The 22,808-nt window shown below is 37.6% G+C and overlaps 1 protein-coding gene across 7 annotated transcripts in view; it reads right to left on the bottom strand.

Moving 5' to 3' along the window:
• Window positions 1-22,808, bottom strand: part of SLC4A7 (solute carrier family 4 member 7) — a 102,176-nt gene that overhangs the window by 52,590 nt on the left and 26,778 nt on the right. For 4 of the 7 annotated variants that reach the window (XM_075745764.1, XM_075745757.1, XM_075745762.1 and 1 more), the window contains exons 1-2: window positions 15,503-15,556; window positions 10,841-10,922 (exon numbers count right to left, since the gene is read on the bottom strand). In XM_075745764.1, the coding sequence (XP_075601879.1) occupies window positions 10,841-10,922; window positions 15,503-15,541 (121 nt within the window). In that variant the 5' untranslated portion in view covers window positions 15,542-15,556. Of the gene's footprint in view, window positions 1-10,840; window positions 10,923-15,502; window positions 15,557-20,861; window positions 21,040-22,808 lie in introns of those variants that run through there. The other 3 variants (XM_075745763.1, XM_075745758.1, XM_075745760.1) reach the window with 2 other exon arrangements.

The following is a 22,808-nucleotide window of genomic DNA, read 5'->3' as shown; positions in this document are numbered from 1 at the left end:
TTTTTTTTTTTTCCTTCATTCCCAATGAACTGAGCAATACAATTTACAGTTCGCTTTACCAAAAAAAAAAAAAAGTCAAGCAATATAATAGCAACAGAGAAAAACTTAACTCTAAAAAGGCTGGAATTCGTATTACTAGCATCAGTGTTATTTCTAAAAGGAACACAACTTTTTACTTGAATATTGATGTTAAAAGCTTGAAAGGTACAATTACGTGACCTTCAAAGCTTTATTCACACAAACATCTGCACCGTGGTACCACTCTAAAGCAAAGCTTGTTATAGAATTACTTTAAACCAATAATCAATAGAATTACTAGACTGGCCATACTAAATTTAGTAATACAAAGCTCAAGAGGTAATTGTTCATTTTAATCTAACATGACTTTATCCAAGCTTAGCTGTTCAAATCCACCAAGAGTATTTACTACTTAAGGTCCTTACCAGTACGAAACAAATTTAAATGTTAGGAGCTTGCTACATATCTCCATCACATGGTTGGTCTTACTCCAAAAGTCAGTTTATATCAAGTCCTATAAAATTGACAGAACAGGAAATACTCTGTTTAAGTTCACTGATTTCTCCTCAAAACCCCTAAAAAAATGGTAATACAAGACTTAAAGTCCAAAAGAGATCAAAAACACGTATCCAAAAATGCTCTGATGTGGCAACCCTGTAAGCACAGTTCCACACAGAACTTTCTTTTTTCTAACCATTATTTTGTTAGCTAGACACCTTTTAAGCTTCATAAAAGGAGGACATTCTTCCACATGTTAACAAGGGAAAGCAAATTCTCAAATCCTGTTACTTAGAAATTTGAACTGCAGAGATCTTGTGTTAATTACAGTTGCAAGGGACATCTGGAGGTGGGTTATCTGGTCCAATCTTGCTCAAAGTATAGCCAACTTCAAAACTGAAGCCATCTTTTTGATCAGGTTGGTCAGGATGACAACCAGCCAAACTCTGAGTATCTGTAAGGACGGATAGATACTCTACAGCCTCTCCGGGCTTCCAACATACCGCATGAAAAGAATTTCCTAATATCCAGTTAGCACTTCCAATACCGCACCTTGTGCGTGCTCCCCCTCATCCTTTCACTATGCACCTCCAACAAGAATCTGACTCCATCTTCTCCATATACTCCCAAAAGTCTGCTGAAGACAAAAAACTTCGTGACAAGAATTACTATTTTTCAAAAAAATCTTCAAATAATAATCTCAAGACAGATCATTTCTTTTACACAGAAACCTTTATTTAATCAGATAATGTCATAATCTATCTTGTCTCAGCATGGAGCTTTCCAGTATGCAAAAACTGGAGGATCTGCAGGAGAGATCCTGATCTGTTCCGTAAGACCATAAAACAGTGAAAAAAAGCAGCTGTTCAATGTCTTCTAACACACATTCCCAAACATGTTACCCTAGTAGGAAGCATTTGAAATCTATCATCATCTCATGTCTTGACATTAATTCCCCATACATCACAGAAAGTACTTGTACGCACAAAAATAAGTTCAATGCAATTTATTAGCACAACTTCTACCTTTTCTGGCACAGGTCTGCTCTGAAGGTACAAGCACACAGATGGGAAAAATAATCTCAGGTGGATGGAAGGAGCAAAGAGTGAGAACAAGAAAGTCTTTTCATGACCCAAAAAGCTTCACAGCCCAAAAGTCTTCTCCAAATATTCTCTGCTCCAGTGAAACTTAAGGAACAACTAGAATCCCTTGTTTATACCACCACCCTTTTGTTTAAAGTTAATTTATTTATCATGAAAATTCTGAAAATCCACTCAAGTCAGTAATTCACAGAGAATACTGCTACTATGCTATTTCTTTAGTTTTCTAGTTGTCATGGTTTCAGCTGGGACAGAGTTAAATTTTCTTACTAGCAGCTGGTATAGTGCTGTGTTTTGGATTCAGGATAAGAATAATGTTAATAACACACTAATATTTTAGTTGTTGCCAAGCAGTCAAGGATTTTTCAGTACCTCATACCAGCCTGCCAACAAGAAGGCAAGGGGCACCCAAGAAGCTGGGAGGGACACAGCCAGGGCAGCTGACCCAAACTGGCCAAAGGGATATTCCATACCATATGACATCATGCTCCATATATAAGCTGGGGAGGAGTTGGCCAGGAGGTTGGGCAGTTTAGGAATTAGCTGAGCATTGGGTCCAGGTGGTAAGCAATTGTACTGTGCATCACTTGTTTTGTGTAGTCTTTTGTCATTGTCACCATTGTTATTATTTTCTTCCTTTTCTGTCCCATTGAACTGTCTATCTCAACCTGTGAGTTTTACCTCTCTTTACAGTTCTCTTCCTCATCCCATTGGGGGGTGGGAGGACTGAGCGAATGGCTATGTGGCTGTTTAGCTGCCTGCTGGGTTAAACCACCACACTAATTAAAAGTACTGTCACATTTCTGAAATATGCATTTAAACTACAATTTAATATTGACAGTGAAATTCTTAGTGTGTGACACTAAGTATTTCAAAATAAACAGTAATATTTTAGCTTATTTTATGAACTTCTCTCACAAGAAACAGTCAAATTATTTACTAAGGAATTAGTGCAGTAAAATTGAATGTAAAATATTTTAATATAATCTTAGTATTCCATGCATGAATTGACTAGAAAAAGCCCTATTATTACCAACAATTCTTTTTTCTGTGCTTTGTTTAAAGAATTATTTGACAAAAATTATCTCTTACTTTCAAACTAAAACATTTGAAATAAAATTTTCTAACCAAATCTATATAAAGGAGTAAAGAAAATTATTTCACAGGACAGTTACATGCCATAGCTGGAGCCCAAAGGTTCTCCATAGTGCAGCATATTTTAGAATCCACTAAACCTCCCAGGCTGTATTCTGAAATCTCCTGTTGTTCCTAGTAATTAAGTATAGTATAAAGAGCGTATTTTCAGATAAAGTACTTGGATAGACAAAACTGAGAAGCGTAATCCAAAAGTCTAGTGCACATAGCATTATGGTAAGGCAGCTTAGTAAGAGCGTTTTCTCACTACACAATGAAAGACAGCATCTTATTATGCTGACAGGCAAAAGCAGTAAATGCCAGGTTTCTCATTACATACAGAAGTATTTTTTTCTGACTTAAGACCAAATCTGAGTTGGTAGCGGCAGTCACAAGAGAAAAACACACTGAATATTTCTATTTAACACAATCAACAATATCGAAGAAGGCATTCGTGCCAGCTGACAGAGCTACACAGGGATGCCGGCATGGGATGTCCACCCCAGGTCTTCACGGCCCACAGCCAGCACCAACCTCCCTCGCCTGGGAAAAGATCCAGCACGTGGTACCTGGGGGGGACGGGGACACTAGCTGCCCTGGCATCGTACATCCAGGTCGGACTGTAGCTGGGCCCACATTTTATCTGAGCTGAAGGTTCTTGGTCCAACCTGTCTCTGCAGCAGAGCGCAGGAAAAAGGATACATACCCGAGATAATTTCAGACTTGTTTCTGTTGGAGGGGAGAAAACCTAAAAACATGCAATTCAAGCAGAAGTCCCATTAAGATCGAAGAATGGCCCTTCGTCCACTAAAAGAAACCAACGTTCTCAGCCTTTCACGGATGCCGTATCCCATAACGATACGAGGCTTCCACATTTGTAACACTGTGCTTATAAAGTGTTTCAAAAGAAATATTTGCAAATAAGATTTTCCCACTTCATCCACGGGTCACAAATACATTCTCATTACAAATTTGATCACAGCCCTCTCTTGTACAACTGCTGCATGTATCTTTAGATGCATCTATTTCCTGATATTTTAAGATACGAAAAAAATATTACAGAGGGAATCTTGCCTCATTTAAGGGTTACCCTTTCCAAGAAAAGCTTCACACTTTCACACTTTCCTTATAAAATAAGAAATGCTCAGAAATAGAGAAAAAAAAAAAAGTATTTCACTTCAAAAGCTTTAAGTGCTGTGAAACATTAGCATTCAGTGAGTTGCAAATGGAGAAGTCACCCATTTAGAAAGACTTCTGATGTCCATCAAGTCACAGGTTTAGCCAATTTTTGGAACAACTGATTTTAAAGGAATTAAAAATAGTAAGATAAATGTTATGTAAAGCCTTCAAGAAACGATAGGCTGCAGAATCAAGTACAGTCTCCTATTTCTTCTGCCTTATCTCAAAAATTTTAAATTTGAGCAATCTGGAGCCATCAAGTTCACTGAAAGTTTTAAGTTTCAATTGGTGCTATTTCGCAGAACTTCAGGTTTATGGCCGTAATACTTGAATAAGTTTTGTGTATGTTTATGACTATAAAACTGCAGTTAGTTACCTTTTTTTAAAATTTCTGATGTAGTCAGAAACATTACATAGCATTGTCTCAGATAAAAGAATTTTGAAAACAAAAAAAATGTTAGGACACAGTTTATGTCACCAGCTTTTAAAAAGCACTGTTTCCATCTTAGTCTATTTTACATTAAATATTTGTTTTACATCTTTATGTAAAAGGCATTTGTTTTGAATGGCATCCATTTTAAAAACAACTCTGTTTTAAGAAGAAATGCCAAAATTAGCATGGACATTTCCCAAAATGGATTTTAAAGATTTAAGTATAAGCAAAGTTATTGTCTGCTGCAGATGTTCTCATGAACTCATTCAAGTTTAAACGCTGATTCACTTTGAAAAACCGTTACTAGCAAACAATGTGATTGAACAGTTTTGTCTGATTTGGTAGGTTAATATCAGATAATCTAGCCTTACTTGTTAGACACTGTAATAATTCAAGGGTATGTGTATTCAGTACTGCCTTCTACAGAAAGAGTAGTTGCATATTGAAAAACTTTGCTGCATCACCTCCTTCAAAGATTATTTTCACTTAAGGTTCAGTATTTATATAAAGATCTTCTATTTTAAATTGGCTACATAAGAAGCAAAGCATAGCTAAAATTAATTTTATGATTCCCTACACATGTATTCCAGTTCCCATGCAGAAATCGCTGAAATTACTGAAGTCTACACTTGTTGTAAAGCAACACCTAGGCTGTAAAGTTAAATAGATCTAAGTCATCACAAAAGCAATCTTCTAAGAATGTCTTCCTTAAAGGAAAAGAGAATACCATACAGATCTATACATCATATATAAACTATGTATCTTTTAAACAAAAATAAAATCAAAATAGTAATACTATTGTTATTCTAATGAATTACCTACAATATATACAAAAATATTGACTTAATTTCAGTATAAATACTACTACTCAGTCCCAACTTAGAAAGATTGTAAAGTTAGATAATGTCGTCTTTAGCAAGATAAAACATCCTGTAAACAGCCATTCATCAACTGGGGTATGCAGAAGGGTTCCTTAGCTGTTGAGACCATTCTACAAATAAAATATTAGTAAGTGTCTCAAGGACACTTGTAAGAAGAACTGTTTGTAGAACAATGAGTAGTTTCCCTCAAAGATGAGGACAACAGTGCTATCAAAACTGCTAAATCTTTTTTTTTTAAGTTTATACAATTGTTATCTAGCTAAAGAATATGAATTTTGGGGTGCACTAGTCTATGGTTTGGTTTTTTTTTATTCTCAGCTCTTGTTAGGCTATCATCATCAAGAAGTAAAAAAAAGAAGAGTCTCTTGTCTCAAATAACTTCTATTAAACTTCATTTCTATTAAACTTCAGGAGTTTACAGTATCTTTCTGGCAATTTGCAAGTAATATAACATGCAAGTAAAAATTTCAGAATTTACAGTAATTTTTAAGTACTGTGTTTGGCAGAATCAGAAGCAACTTCCAAAAAGAATGTTCTAGAAATTACCTCCTGCCTCCAAAACTAAAAACACATCAACACTGAAAATTATGTCCAGTCATTTTGGATGCCCTATTGAGTTTTATGTCTACACCATCAGGTTGCCAACCTTCCCTCTCAAAAGGCAGTCTGAAATAGTTTTGAGAGCATTTGTTAAGAATTTATCTTCGTGATGAACACCACAAATAATAAAATTAAATAAGTTGAGGACAATTTTTCCTCTCCACACAGAAGTCTGAACATTGCATAAATGAACAGGAACAAGTCCTGAGGAACTTGCCTATGCACCATATAATGCAGGATTCTCATAGCAAAAAATATTATAACTAAATCACATGTGTGATGAAGGTATAGCAATACAGCCTCATTCCAAAATTCACTTAATCAAGACTGCATTAAAAATCATATTAGGAAAACATCTTCTATTTTTGTGACTTATAGAGAAGTGCTGAGCACAGCTAACACTTATTTCTGACCAATAAGGACAAAATAATTTATCCTGCACCAGCTACTAGCAAAACAGGTGCAAATGAACATTCTGTTGATGTTGCATATGATTCAGAGCATGTCTCAAATATCTGACTAGCTGGACTGTAGACACATTTTTGCTAGCTCTCAGTTCAACTCAAACTAAGGAGCAGGCAAGATCTTTCCAATTCAGGGATATCACTAGAGAGGAAGAATGACCATCCTAAATAATTTTTGCTTTCAGCAGCAGTTACACATCACATTTTTCTACTTTTTGACCACATAAAAAGATACAATTTCATGAGAAACAGCAATTCAAAATTGTTTTTTCTGTTTCTGTCTTTTCTAGACCATTAAGGGGTCTCTTAAAGGTTCAAGCATTTCATTCTGTAGTTCGAGAACCAGAAGAAACCTGTTCTATAGTGCCTGTCTAAATTAGTATAGCTTATTACAGAACATAAAACATAAATACTAACCACAATCTTAAAGTGCCAGCAGCTACAATGTCCTGTTGTATTACTTGTGTTTATCTGCTCCTGTACAATGTGTTTTCTTAAAAGATTTTACAGGAACTATTCATGGGTTTTTGAACATTTGCAATTCAGGTGCATCTGAAAGGTAGAATAATAGTAAACCTGCCACCTGAAAAAAAATCTTAGCAGTACGTTCTACTACAAGCTGCCATATAAGTTCTCTTAGTTCCTCAAAGCCCAAAACAATTTCTAACTACTCCCAACACGATAAACTGCAAAACACTTGTAGAGCAAGTTTTCCACTTAGATACACAATATTCACTTCTAGAGGGTAAAAAATGCAGGACTATTTGATTAGCTGTCCTGTCAACTAAGATTAACTGAAAAGCACAGCTGTTTTCTTGAAGGAAAAATAAGCCTCTAAACCATCAAGGTATCAGAGATAATAGGGTCACTTGAAATGTAAACACTACTTACACCTGCCACAGGATAGTGTGAGAGTAGAGTAGCTATTAAATCGTCTTAAGTCTTGAAAGCTGCTTCTTGGATTTATGCCACAGAAAACTAGTCAACTGAGACACACACTCTTGACCTCAGATTGTTTCTGGAACAAGACTACTGTTATGTGTAAACTCCTCATCTTTGCTATGTCTGTAACTGGTCTGCTAAGAATAACAGAATGTATCCCTTTTCCCTTAAACTGTATCTAGTAAATGTATCCTCAAATCCAGGTGGAAAACTAACTACACATTTAAAAAGACAGGTCTTGATAATACCGAGCCAAACATATTAACTAAGATTTAAGAAAGCTTTCCTTAAACGTGGTTCTTAATAGAAAATGCCTTTTATAAGATGGCATGAAATACCTCTGCCATTACTAATCCTGCCTTACTTTGTTATTACTCTCATTTATTGCAGCTCAAAGATGGCATCAAGTTAAGAACATTAGGTGCTTTTAAAAATGTTATTTTAAGATGTTATTCCCCTTTCCAGCTCTTCTGTAAACTGACATTTGTCCTTTCTAAGTAAGGCCTTACAGCTTCAGTAAAGAGCAGTACCTTTATTTAGTACACACACAGTCTGCCCACAATTGCAGTTTACCATCTCTACCCATTTCTCTTTTTACAGGAAGAGTGTTACAAAACAAGTAGCCTGTGCCTAACCTTTCTAACCTAAACACACTCACTCTGGATATGTACCATGCTTTCCCAGCCACCATAAATAGAATGCAGAGCTTGGGAAGCCCTAACTCCAAGATCTATTTTCTCCTTTAGCATCTGGCCCTCTTTCCATTAACACTTCATCACAAAATTTGCAGAAAATAGAAGTATCCAATACTGACATCAAGAAACCTTTGCTCTGGTATTAGTAGCAAAATCCTGCCTTCTACAGCATCAAACCAATCAACATTAGTTTGCACAGGCTTTAAAGCAGTTAAATATCACCTGTCCATGCTGGCTCTTAAAGGTTTGGTGCTTCACATCATAGCTGAACTGAATTAACTGCTTGCTGCCTCTCCTTGAAAATAAATCAAACACACACTTCTGGAAAATTTCCAAATTCCTGGAACTCCTTTTCAAGTCTCCAGAAAAACAAGTTGGAAGACTGGGCTGAAACAGTTTCAGGTCTTAAAACACTTACAAAACCTAATGCTTGGCAATAGGTCTTCCTCAGTCTGCAAGAAAAAGTTTACGAGTCAGTAATGAAAAATAATACTATCCAGATGGTTTTTACTGCTTGCAGCCAATAATTCCATTTCTCTCCTTGTAAGACTTTAACATCAGAATTAAAAACAAAACCCCAAAATCCCACATACGCACTTTAATCATAATAGCTTAGAAATCTCAGACCTGTAAGTTCACATAAATTTATGCTCTAAAACACCCTGAATCTAAACAATCTCTTTTGGTCAATCTCAGAGAAGATAGGGATATGAGTCAGAAACAACTGTACTTACATACTTTTCTCTTTTGTACAGGAAAGGAAAAATTTATTGTTCTTACTTAGGAGCAGTTTCCACTGATAAGAGTCAGAATACATGCCGTCCCTTCCTTTCCTCATTCTACCATTTTAAAAAAAAGAACCTGTTTTCTTACAGATATATAAGATACTACAAAATATATGTAATCGCCAAAAATAATTCCTACTTATGTGTGAAAACGTGTGCTTATATGAAGCTTCAGGATCCTGGAATTCCCACTGGAAAATATTTTTCCTGTCAGATACTTCCTCTTAGTTATTTGTTTAACCTCTGTATAGCCAGCCATTTCTTGCATTGAGACACAATGGGTCACTCCGAAGTCAGTGAGTGGTAGTCAAAGGAAAAGTAAGGTTGCACAGCCAAGAGGAAGGTGAGGACAGTGAGATCTCTTCATCTCCTTCTTTCAACAGCTGTCATATTGACTCAATTGCTCATGAAACGTAAGTCTTGGTTCCACTTCAATTTATTCTTTGGCTGTGGGTAAGACAGGGGTATTTTCCACACTCAGCAATACAAGTGCTTGAATTGCCTCAAGCAGCCTGAACCCCCTGCCTTTCCACCCAGTATCTCATGTAAGTACAGTGTTGTACTAGCTGAAGTACTCCTGCGAATGTGCTACAAAAGAGACTGGGAAAGCAATCTGGCTGCACGTTCCCACATCATTCTTTCTGGTTGAGACATTACAGCTGTTCGTGCTGCTGCATGGCCAACTACTCCAGCTGAATCGCCTGCTTCCCCTTAACCCCTGTCTCACTACAACACACACACGGTTTTTCTGGGTCATCTCCCAGAGAAAAGAGAATGAAATGAAGGAGGAGACATCTTAAATCTGCACTGAAGATTTAACTGCAGAAACAGATACGGCAGTAGTTTCACCACAGCTCAACCCTACCTAAATTGGCATTGTTGCAGCCTCCACCGCTGCACCTCTCAGCCTCATACTCACACTTCCTTCCTCCATTCAGCACTGGCACATTGGTGTGGCAAATTGGTTTGGGGTGCTCAACTGCTGAGATTCTTATTATTTTCTTTTGTCAGGACTGTTACATTTTCTGCTGGCTTAACATACTTAACCAGGCTTATGGTACAGTCAGACAAACGAAAGTATCAGTACAAGACTGAAAGCAGTAACAGACTGATGGGAAGAGAGCAGGAGTATGACTGCAAGAGCAGCAAACAACTTTGATCACTGTAAACTCTCTCCTGTTATACTACAGCATGAGAAAATGTGACAGCAACCTAAATCAACTTTTCTCAGCTACAAACTTCTGCTATAGTGGCTCTCCGGTGTTCTGAAGCAGTACGAGTCAGTACTGTCAGGAAATACTACTTAGTGAATCTACTGATAGTTTTCTAGCATTTTGCAAATGTTAATTATGCTGCAGAGCATTCTATGTAAAAGGTGAATAAATAAGACTTTAACAACAGATCTCCCTGGTTTTTTCCTTTGGCTTCACTAAAAAGCACCCATGAATCTTCATCCCAATCTACTTCCTTCTCAAGCCACTAAGAAACTGTTCTTAGATGAAGTATATCGTTTTGCATTTTGCTATATGAAACTAACTCAATGCCATTTTTGCTGCTAAATTCAAGATCCTGAGTCAAATCATGAAGACTAATAGGACTCTACAATGTTTTAACTGACTGCAGATTGTGGAACGTACAGTTTACCATGGAACTAGAAGCACTATTATATGTTTAGACTCTCAGTATTTAAAGTGCATGACCACACTCACAAGGATACTTAACTTTCAGAAAACAAAACAAACATCTCCTTCATGGCCACTATTCCCTGAGTTTTGATTCTACAGAACTTGACATCATTCATGCTGGAAAATTACTTACTGACAGACATAATTTTTTCAAACTTACATTCTCAGAAGCAAGCTTTCCTTGGAAAGCTTCATAATTTATTTTTTTTCCCCTTTCCTGTGACAGATTTGAATAACAGTTGAGTATTTATTAGCATGCACAGAGACAAAAAACAGCACAGGTCATCTGCCGTTCACTGGTTTTATTCCTAGAATTTCATCGTGGCCATAAAATTCTGATTCCTGGTTGCACTTGAAGGAAAATAGATCTTTTATCCGAAGGCAAGAAACGCATGTTGAGCAAACAGAAAGCCACTGCATACTTACTCTCTAGTTCTTCTTTCTCAAAGTTTGTGTTGATAGTAGAGCTGATTTTACCCATATCCACAACGGCTTCTTCATCATGACCCTGAAGAAATAAGACATAAGTTTAAGTTAAAACTAAATAGAACTAGTTTGGGGTTTTTTCCTAAATTTCTAAGTATGTATTGCAGTTCTGAAGCTGTTTGACAAAGTTTTCTAAAACAACACATTTTCACCTCTTGGAAACTGAAAATGTCACTGAAAATCTACCCATCAAATTCTTCAAGAAAACATTACACTGTACTGAAGGAAAAACAGAGTAAATCAACAGATATGCTAAATACCATGCAATTTGCTTTTGCAATGGTCTCGATTTCATCATATCAATGATCAGGACGTACATTTCAGGAGTGCAATGTTCTTTTAGTTTTACATTCAACAGCAATGAATCTACTTCATTAAAGTAACAGGCAAATTTATTAAAAGGTACATTAGTTAACATTCAGAGATCTTAAACCCATTTGCTTAAAGAAGGAACAATTCCTGTGTGAGATTTTCCAGCACAAATAAGAAGCTTTTGTGAACCAAGGATTATACAAAGGGGTGGCAAAAGAGTGAAGTTAGACAACTTGAGGGTCTTTCCTAGACCAACAGTTTTGGAAACATGAAAATAACTGTTCCACTCTGGTTTCAACAGACAGCTTGTTAACCACACCCCTATCTAATTCACATTTTTAATGCACGAAGTTAGAAAACGGCAGTCGCAAGACGATCTGTTCAGATTCCATTACAACTGAAACCATACCACTCATAACGCAAAAAAGCACAGTATTTGAAACAGATATAGGCTCAAGAATGAGACTTAGCTCTGAACACGTCCTCTAATCATGTTTAGCACGCATCATTAAAGCAGACCTTTAAACAGTGCCTTTTGCTCGATCTTAACAAAAATAAATCTTAAAATAACTGAGCAGTAGAATTCTCAATCTCATCTCAGACTTGACATCAAAACAATATTAAAGTTGCCTTTTTCCAAATGTTTGCATTCCTTAGAATACAGTCCACTTTTAACAGCTCAGAAATGACAGCCTCCTGGTCAAACTGGTTCTCTAAAGAACTGCTGCGTACAGGCTAACGCTCTATTTTACATCTAACTGCTGAAGAATAGTGTCCCTGCTTTCTGCTCCCTTGGGCGCACTTTTCCTTAAGTCAGATCTATCAATCATGAAGTCAGATATAAAGAGCTGATGCAATGGATTTTTATTTAGGAAAAAAAAACAACCAACCACAACTTAATTAGTTTTCCATTGGATCAGTTCACCAACCTGACTTTTCCTGTGGCCATATGACAGCAAGATCCACCACAAATCAATCTGTTTGATCACTGCTTCCAGCAGCAGCCCACTGGTGCCTTTACATAGATCAACACGGGATCTGTAATAATGGTTTCATGAGGAAAAAACGTAAGCCTAAATCAGGGGTCTTACAGGAACTAGGAACTCTAACAGTGTTGACATTCACCTAAACTTTGATCTTAGAATTTCTCTATAGTAGAATGCTTTATATATAGAACAGGTTGGTCTCACGGGTAAGTGACAAGGCTGAAAAACAACATATTTGTGTAACAACTACAAGCTAAAACATACTATAGCAGCCCCCACCAAAAAAAAAAAAAATTGAACACATAATTCTTTAGTCTTAATAAAATAGATACTTGTTATTTGTATGGTGCACACATCCACACAAAAAAATCCAAGTCTTTGTTAGACTATTGAGGAAAGTAGATTGAAGAATATGAAGATGACAAATGGCACATGGGGGGGGGGGGGGGGGGGGGGGGGGGGGGGGGGGGGGGGGGGGGGGGGGGGGGGGGGGGGGGGGGGGGGGGGGGGGGGGGGGGGGGGGGGGGGGGAGTCAGATGAGGTTTAAGAGAAGGTTAAAAGCCATTAGACCACATAAGAAATAAAAAAACAGCTGGTGCTATGTAAATAAGCAAGAAACAAAGAAAAAAAAAAAGAGTGACACATGGCAGAATAAACATCTGAAAACTAAATAAAGGTAGGTTCTGAGTTGTGTCCCTAAGAATGGGGTTTTCAAGAAAGGCATTACACAGTGGCATCACTTTGTCACTACTGCTGCATGCAAAAGTCTACTTTTTAGGTTAGAAAAATCAAAACTCCTGCACAGTCCAGACAGCTACAGTTTAAAGATTCAGGTGATTAAACCAAAGTCATGTCTGATAGACAAATTGTGAAAATGTTATTCTATTAATAAAGTAGTGGCAGAAATTGAGAAAGTGTAGTGGTAATAAGACTGGGGGGGGGCGGGGGGGGGAAGTAGTACATTCCTGTCTCCTACACACCAAAACACATTTAAAGAGCTCTCTAGAAGATGCCTCTGTCATCTCTCTGATAATCATTCCGGAGGTAGGGAAAAACACAGTTGCAAAGCGAGTCTTGGCTCTTATCTTTACCGAAGGTGGATTTTCCACACAGGTCAGGAGAAAAAAAAAAAAAAAAAAAAAAGATTAACATGCATAAACCCAATAGCAGAAAGAGGTCTCTAAGCAGCAGCATTAAAAACCTTAAGTCAACAATCTTTTGAGACACCAAATAAGTACAGCAAAACATTTAATGCATTGGTAAGGAGGAGTCAAGCATACCTACTTTCCAATTTATCTCAGTGACACAGAAATAGAAAATTATAGGACCATAGTATGCTCCAGTTCACAGAAACAGATATATACACAAATCCTGCACATTACAGAAAACTCAAAATACAGACAGAAATAGATGAAGTATTACAAATCCTCTGAATTATCCTACATGTCTTATGAGAGAGGAAACCCTAATAATAGGAAAACTGCTTTCAAAACCTCTTCCACAATTAGCTTCATAGTTACAACCACAAACTGCTGAAATACCCTGTACCACATACGCACACACACACCCCCCCCCCCCAAGTCCTTTTAGGACACTTGGAAGCTTGCCAAACACAAAGTTTTTAAGCAATAAAAGGAAGACAAAGGTTTTCTCCAGATTATACAAACTACTGCATACTGGTAGAAAATTATATACACACTGCGGAAAATACACACACACAAGAAAAGATTTTTATCTCCCAGTAACATTTTGAAACTGTACTTGCTATATGACTTATACCATGTTATTAATATTTATCACCCTTTGCTTTAGTAACAGAGGTATTTTGCCAACCTTATGCATACAGAAACAGACTTCAAAACCACATCATGTGAAAGTAACATGTCTTTGGAGATTAGATTACAGAAAGGCATGCATGCCCTTGCAAACCGTTCTATCACTATCTCAAAGTACTCAACACATGCAAAGACTCTTCCAAGAATAAACCATTAGCAACCACAAATATCATACATGAAGAAATCTTATCATTTACAGTCTCTGTTTAGGAAAACACAAAGCATCATTTTAACATGTGATGCCAATAGCAAATCCCACCATAAGATACTTTTGCCTTAGGTCAAGTAAAAAACCCCAAAATATTCAAATACATTATAAAACTAATTCCAAGCTACAACCTTTTTTTTCCTTGCTAAAAATAAAGTCTGTAGGGCATAGGTTTCCAGTAATTATAGAAGATCTATCATGTCAGCGTAAGGCACAAAAGTGAGAGAAAACTGTTACAGTTGCTGAATCAAAACACATTCCTATCTAGTTATCTCTATTTTCTGAAGTTTTTACATACATAAACAAAGAGAGGTGGGATTGTTTAAAACTCATCAACTTCCCTTTTTAGGCACAGAGAATGACTTCATCTTAAAGCAAGCATTCCTCTGCAGTTAACCATTCATTTCATGTGAAACTTTATGTACAATAATCCCACAGATGCCCAAAAAACAGCTGATGAAGATGAGCCAAAGTAAAATTTAAGACTAACTTGAAATATATGTAACTTCTCTTTTCAGTCAAGAGACAGAACAATTGAGAAGGCAAAAAAAAAAAACCCAACTGTCCTGGTTTTGGCTGGGATAGAGTTAATTTTCTTCCTAGTAGCTGGAATAGTGCTGTGGGGTTTTTGGTTTTAGTATGAAAATAATGTTGATAACACACTGGTGTTTCAGTTGTTGCTAAGCAGTGTTTAGAATTAAGTCAAGGACTTTTCAGCTTCCCAAGAGGCATGAGCCTTCCCAAGGAAGAGCACCAGAAGTTGGGAAGGGGCAGAGACAGGACAGCTGACTCAAACTGGCCAAATGACACATCCATACCACATGATGTCATGCTTAGTATATAAGCTGGGGGGAGTTGGCCTGGGGGTGGCGATCGCTGCTTGGGGACAGGCTGGGTATTGGTCAGCAGGTGGCGAGCTATTGCATTGTGCATCACTTGGTTTGTATATTCTATTATTATTATTTTTTTCTCTTCCTCTGCTATCCTCTTAAACTACCTTTATCTCAACTCACAAGTTTTACGAGCAGCTACATGGTGCTTCGTTGCCAGCTGGGGTTAAACCACGACAACACCACAAGCAGCAACCAAGGTGCCCCAGGGAGAGATTAAGCCTTCACCTTTGGTTTCTTTTTTCACAAGGAGATGGTCATTTATAAAAACAGAACAAAGCCAGAGTACTTCAAGACAAAAACATCCTAGTACACTGTATTAAAATAAATTAAGTGTACTTTTTCCTAACACCAAATTCGTGGATACTCACAAATGTACTGTAGAAACAACCTTCCAGTAAAACCTTCATATTCAGCCACAGGTGCCTACATATATTACATCTTCTCAGCCTTCCAACTTTCCCCAGCATGAAAATGAAAACCCTTTTCAGCTGTTGTAGATCAGAAAAGACTTTCAAATACACTTTGCTCTAGCAGAATTTCAGTAGGATTCCTCTTGCCACCTCTGATCTTCAAATGTGTTTTCTCAGTCCAGGAGAAAAGAATAATTCCCCTTTCATTGCAGACAAGTATCCAGAAAACATCTACACTTTATTTACCTTCTCAAACATTTGTCTTCATTTAGTACAGGTACACTTTTCATATCTAAAGTATTAACTCTACGTGATTTTTAAAAGTAGTATTTTTAAAAATAAAAAGTCAATCCTAAATTGCATGAATCATTAAGGAAAGCACTCAAGTTTGCAAGAATTAAGCTGTCAACCTCCAGCAGCATGTGTTAGTTACTATGTGGTGGACTGGCACAAATATGACGCACAGAATATTAAATCCAAAGGAAACTTTCCACTATCATCTGTACAAGCTCTTCTCACCATGCAACTCACCCAACCTGATGCAGTCACACACACATGACAGACTTCAGATGGGCACACTGCCAAAGTGCATTACTAAATAACCATGTCCAAGAGATACAACTTGCTAGCAACACATTTTTAATGTACTTGAAATGTAGTTAAATCAATTCATTCTGGTGATAGACATAATACAAATGGCTGATACAGTTAACTGTAAAACTTTGAAATCTAAGAGTAATACAGTAATTGTGATGAGAATAATTGGAGCTTACCATTTAAAACCATTACCTAGCTAAGTCAATGTTCATATGCTCCATTTACATCCCCTCAGTCCAAAGTTCTTCCCCAACAGTGCCGAGAAACTACTTGCAGCACCAGAAGAGAGCACTAGTGTTCATGGGAATAAGTAAGTAGGGCACAGGAGAGGACGCACACACAAAAACCCACCACACCACTCAAAGAAAAAAAAAAGGGGGGGGGGGGGGGGATTACCACTTTCATGCTACAAAGAACCTTCACTGTTGCATTTATTCAAGTAGGTGCAAATGCAAAAAAAACAAACCCCAAACAATGGGGAGGTGGGGGGGAAGGAGGTGTCATATCTATTTTTTCACTTATACATCTGTCCCTGGCCAAAAGCTTAAAACTCATAATTTTGATACTATTCTACTACAACTGCCTACACCACCACAGTGAAACTACATAATGCTTTATGACTGTAATTATATCCCATCCTCTCTGGCTTTAACAGAAGGCAAACACTTCCCCCCTCATTCCCACAAGGACCCATGGATACACCTCTGCCTTTGTATAGGCACCAGATCTGGCAGATGTGGTGGAGCTCTTAGGCTGGAATGTGGCACCAACAAACCATTCCTCTCAAAACACAAGCACACACTACTTACACATGCAACTGGTAAGCTTATATATGCTACTGTAGATTTACGTACTAAGATCAACAGCATATGAGAATTTTTGCACAGTGCATTTTATTCTACATACTTTGCTCTTCATTCTTTTGTCATCAGTACACAGGAGCAGTTAAGGTGGTCCAACCCTGCATGCTGTCTCCAAGAGGATAAAACAGCAGAGGCCTACAGCAGCTTCCCAATAAACTTACAAATCAGTGCAAACAGAATTCGAAATGGTGCCTTGACCTTGACCTAGGAAGCATAGTGCAAGCAGGAGTTTTGTTGTATCATCAGCCCTCATTTTGTTGGATCTGCATTCAGAAGACATACGATAGCCATCAAGGCTCCAGTAACAAAACAAACAAACAAAAAAATTACCAACATTGCTCTGCTTGAAAAATAGAAGTTCAGCTGGAAAAAAAGAAATTAAAACCTTCATTTTGACCGCACATCTCAAAGACAACTAAAGAAGAACTACAAAACCTGATTTTGCAACTGTTTTCCAGATACGTATATGCACACATATAAAATATTTAAAACCTGGCCTTTTTTTATAGGTAAGATACAAACTCATTTGTTTTGTCACACAGCTACTGAAACATATTGTTCAGAATAATTAAGAACCAGTAGGGGTAATTCATGATTCATTTTCATAGCAGCATGTCCAAAATGGTTTGTTTCAGAAGCCTGCATTTCTGTTCTAAGCACGCTTAATACTCCACATAGTCAGGAAATAAAATACACCTCCATTTTACAGAATGCACACACAGCCTCTTCACTATCCATTCAATCTCCCAGAACTGCAAGTTAATAAGCACTAACACTTCAGGGGGGGAGGAAGAAATAATCAGACAAGACTAGCGTTATCTCCTAATTTTGTAGGACAAGTCTGCCAGTGACAGCAACCCTGGAAGTGAAGTGATAAGAAACAAAATCAGAAATTTAGTATATTTGTTAATGCCATCTATGACTACTGTACACAAAGTTGAATGACAATCATTCTACCTCTGGCAATCATCAAGCACTAGGTCTATGCTACAGCTCTCCCACTGCTACCCATACAGAGCATCAAGTAGCCTCAGTTACGAGTGAGTAGATCAGGAAGGGCTTTTTGACATGGTTCACCTGCAGGAACAACTAACAGCAGCACTTGGTGAGTTCGAAATACGTTGTTTTACTTCTCTCAAATTGTTTCTGCTTTTAAACCAGAGGTAAGATGAGCCTATGGTGTGCAGGCAGGCAGGCATCTCCAGTTGCTGCCTCCTTGAAGGACAGCCAGGATATGAAAAAAACCAAAGTTCTTTCTAAACAGTAGTAAGTAAAGGTACTAGTCAGCCTATTAAACAGCCTTTAGCTGAACTGCACAAGCAGTCTCATAAACGCATTTGAAGTTCTTTGGGCACAGCCTTGGTTTACACAGCAATACTGTATCTTCAGAAGTTGCCAAAGTGATGAAACACTACCAGTTCTAAATCAAGCACATCAACCTAACAGCCAAGGGAAAATGCACCAAATATAAATTGGCCCTGTCTTATTTTGTCAGCATACAATTTTTAGCTGGCCTTGCCCTCTAAATATATACGGATGAGAGTAAAATTAATAATTCACGAACAGAACACTTGCCAGGTTTAAAATAGGAAGCATACCATACTGATGGCTTCCCCCTTGGTTGTATTTGCTATGGTCTCATTTGCACAGGAACAGCTGCTTTCCAGATTTTTTTCTGCCCCCCTACTATTACAGCAGTGGATATTGTTCAAGCACTACAGCAAAGACTCCAGTAGAGCTGCAAGAGTTTTGGTATTGCTGCCTCCCCCACATCTTTTCCTGTGAATTTTATCTGTGGTTACACAATTACTATTTTATACAACCAGTCTCACATATAAATAAGATCCCTCCTAATCAAAGCAATACTCAGAGCCTCACAGGAAGATTTGACACTTAAGATTTCACTAAGACCATAGCTATAACAAAAGAGGTTAGGAATACTTAGAGAAGTTTTTCTAGCCTACTAATCCTCTAATTAACTGTTCAGCTTACCCTACTAAATATGTCTGACCAATCTGCTTCTAGAAAACTTACAAAAAACCCACAGGAGCTATACAAACCATGTTTGGATAAGTATGTCCAATACACATCAACAGACTTCAATAAAACTCTCCAGAAGTTGCATTTTATTCTTACTTTTCCAGAACTGTATGTGGAGGGCAGTAAAGACAAGACATATACGTGTGCTACTTAAAAACAAAACAAAAACAAACAAAAAAACCCCCTAACAGACCACACCATCACAAAACAACAAAAACCCTCACCACGCTTCGAAAAAAGCAATTCTAAACATGTTAATGTTTTGCTTCCTGCACAGTTGAACATTTAATGTTTATAAATAAATTTATTTCCTTGGTTCTGGTGGGCATTACTCTGACCACTGTCATGCTGAGCACCACTATCTGCAAGGCAACCCATGTCCCAGACAAATCAGACACATTTTCGGATAGTAAACAAAGTGCTTGTCTTAATCAGAACACAAAATTAAATTGGGAGAAAAAAGTCAGAAAGAAAAGGAAGCATAAGCACTGACAAGAGACTGGTCACAGTAGTGACTGGCCATAAGCTACAGCACACCTCAGCAATTTGTAAAAACAAACAAACAAACCCCAATAAATTGGGTTAGAAAAAACACCAAAAAAAAAGGGTGGCTTGATTAATAACATTAAGGTATGACTAAAATGCAAGAGAATATTCGATTAAAATTAGAAGCCCGTTTGAATTCAACCCGAGCATTCTGCAAGCCAGAAAATTTACCACCGTGCATAAAGTTAGCAAATAATGTCACCAATCCAACACAAGATATCAAGTTGCATATCTAACATTACAGTGGTCGTTTTACAAAGTTGCACTTTATCACTGCGTCACAGCACTAAATTTCATTCAAAAAATTCATAGCTCCATTCACTTCAATTTCTGAAATTACAGTTAGAAAAAATAGCAGTACAATCTTTAAAACTAGTCACCTCAGATCTTTGTCTAGTCTTCTAGGCATATGCATGCCTGATAAACAGTTCTGCGTCCAGAGGTAGCACCACAACGAAAACGAAAAATCGATCACTGTACTACAGAGACCCTGACAAACAATACCACTGCAATCAGATGCATTTTAACATGTCTAAATGAAACTTTCTTCTTACACTCACACAAGGAAATAGAAAATTTAGTGGTCATCTTATAAAATTTATATAAAACAATTCAGAAGTCTTTAAAGCTATGATAAAGACTATCCATACAAGAGCTAAGCAATAGCTTGTAACACTGATAGTAGAGGTTCACCGCTTCACTGTAGAAATCCCCACAGAGTTTCGTAGCTATGCCACTGAAGCCTGAAGAAAACACTATCTCCGTGAACATTTGACTTCTGTTACACAGCTCATTAAGTTCACTTTTTTTTTCGTCAAAAGTAACACTCAACAGGCTATTTCAAGACTCTTTACCAGAAACTTCCCTGTTATACTTGCACAGAATTACTCAAAGCCACAGCTGATAACCTTCAAATTAAGAAAAGCTAACACAAAGCAAATGGGGAAAAAAAAAGAAAAAAAACCCAAAAACCACCCCACACTCAACCACTCTCAAAATCTGGTAGTATACTCTCATAACTGTAAAAACACATTTTCTTTCTGAATTAAGCCAGTTACTACGATTAAGCAATTCTAACTACACAGACAACGTCTTCCCTAATACAGAAATCTCTCCTTCAAGTATTATTTGTATCACCAGATCTTTCAAAAATTTCCTCCACAACTAGTGAGCCTAAGGCAGCACACCATTCTGAGACACAGTTGCTAAATATCAGTCGCATCAAAGCCCATTCGAACCATTGTTAAGTTCTACAGCTGCTATTTACATACAGGTTGCATTTTCTTCCCTGGACGAGCTTCTTCCATGCTGATGTGCAGAAGCGGAGATTGTCCTTGTACGAGACCCTGTAACGAATCTCCCAAGAGATCAGAGACTGCGCGTACATGACTGCTTTAGCTCGCTCCGCTTGACACAGATGTACTCCGGGAAATCGCTCCCCAGCCCCGCAGCCAATCGCTCCCTCGCGACTCTCTCATCTCCCAGGCCACCGATTACAACTACCACAGGGTCGCACAAAGGCAGAATGGGCAAGACGGCATACCTTTAATTCCAGCTCAGAGAATACCAAAAAAGGAACTGAAACAGAGCTTGAGACTTAACATTTTCTGCATCAACAGCAGCTAAGAACAGCTCCAAGGTTATACTTTTGCTCTGATCCAAGACTTCATTAGCACTACAGAATGAAAGCACATTTGTACATTGGGTCCCAGAACAGAACAACCCAGAAGTCAAACATCTGCTAAGTGTGTTTATAGCTGTATTACTGACCTTTCACTGAATACTCATTCCAAAGCAGGTTGGTTGGGTTTTTTTTTTTTTTACATAAGCCATATATTCTTGTTCAGCAAAATAAACCAGGGCTTGCTAAAAAAATCCTTTTTTTTTTTTCCTGTTGAAGAGGTAAAAAAAGCCATGCTGTTAGCTGCAATTAATTTCATGTCTCCTTCCACAGTAAGATGGCTCTCTGTTTCAAGTACGATATGAGTAGCTATACTTTATCCTTGCTCAAGCCAACCTTAGAAAGACGCAACTTCCACTCTAGCAGATCAAATTCAGAGCTTCATTTCACTCTTCCCCTCTTCATCACTGACATACTTTAATCTCCTTGTCCCATCATATAGCACGTAGGAAAACTGGCTCTTTAAGGCATTACCCATAACTTAACCTTCACGACATGACACTGCCGCCTTTGTTCTTTTCTCTTCTTTCATTCCTACTTCTTGGATGACAAGAACTCCAGCAATGAAGCTGGACTGGTGCCACCCCAACCAACAAACAAATGAACAACTTGGACAAAACAAAATAACCTACTGTTCATAAACTTGGGGCAAATACCGCCAGCCAAAGAAACATACTGTGCAACTGTGAATATGGTATTTACCACCTAGTAGTTCAAAAATCACACAACCACATTCAGTTTCCCTCACCGCCTTTCTGAGTCCAGAAAACTCTCTAACCTTAGACTAATAAAAGTATTCTCAGATAGTGCTGACAAGAGAGTCTAAAAGTAGTTTGTTTCCACTCTGTAAATAGATGTTCACTCTAACGTGTGTGAATCTTTTCACTTCCAAGCTATCAAGGCCTCTCTGCTGCTTATGTAAATGACTGTAAACTAAATGATTCATATAGGAAGAACAAAGTTAAACAAAAATATCAGATATCCTAACTCTTAGTTATCTTTTCTCAACTGAGCATCCTAAACCAAACCTATTCTTTTCCTAATGCAGAGCACAGATTCATACAGTTCTTCAGCTATCCAAGTGAATATTGAAACTGCTACGCTGAACTGTGTTCTGGTGGCTGTCCCACACCTTAATACAGTCTTCCTTAGCATAAATCCATCCTAGAAGTACTTCAATTTCTAAAAGCACAAAAGTTGGTTTGTTTAGGCTTGGGGTGTGTCTGTGTGTGAAGGGGAAGAGGCTGTCAATTCCTTTGAAACGGGGCGGGGGGGGATGTGGGCATGCCTGGGAATCCCACCTTTAAAAATTTTTTTTTTTTTTTGTAAGTTTTAGAAAGAATACTTACTTGGTTTGGAAACTTAAAAAAAAACCACACACTACACCTCTCTGAAGCAGTTTGTTGAAATCTCTTTCTAGTCTGTAGTTGACCAATTCCTGGTTAATAATCACTCTTTCTTGTAACAAAACACTCAGAAACTTTATTCATTTAAAGAAAAAAATAGAAAGTAAAGAACATGCACATATAGAGCCAAG

This window comes from Balearica regulorum, chromosome 2 (genome assembly GCF_011004875.1).
Source record: "Balearica regulorum gibbericeps isolate bBalReg1 chromosome 2, bBalReg1.pri, whole genome shotgun sequence".
NCBI classification, from domain to species: Eukaryota; Metazoa; Chordata; class Aves; order Gruiformes; family Gruidae; genus Balearica; species Balearica regulorum.
This window is presented reverse-complemented; position numbering and strand designations above follow the sequence as displayed.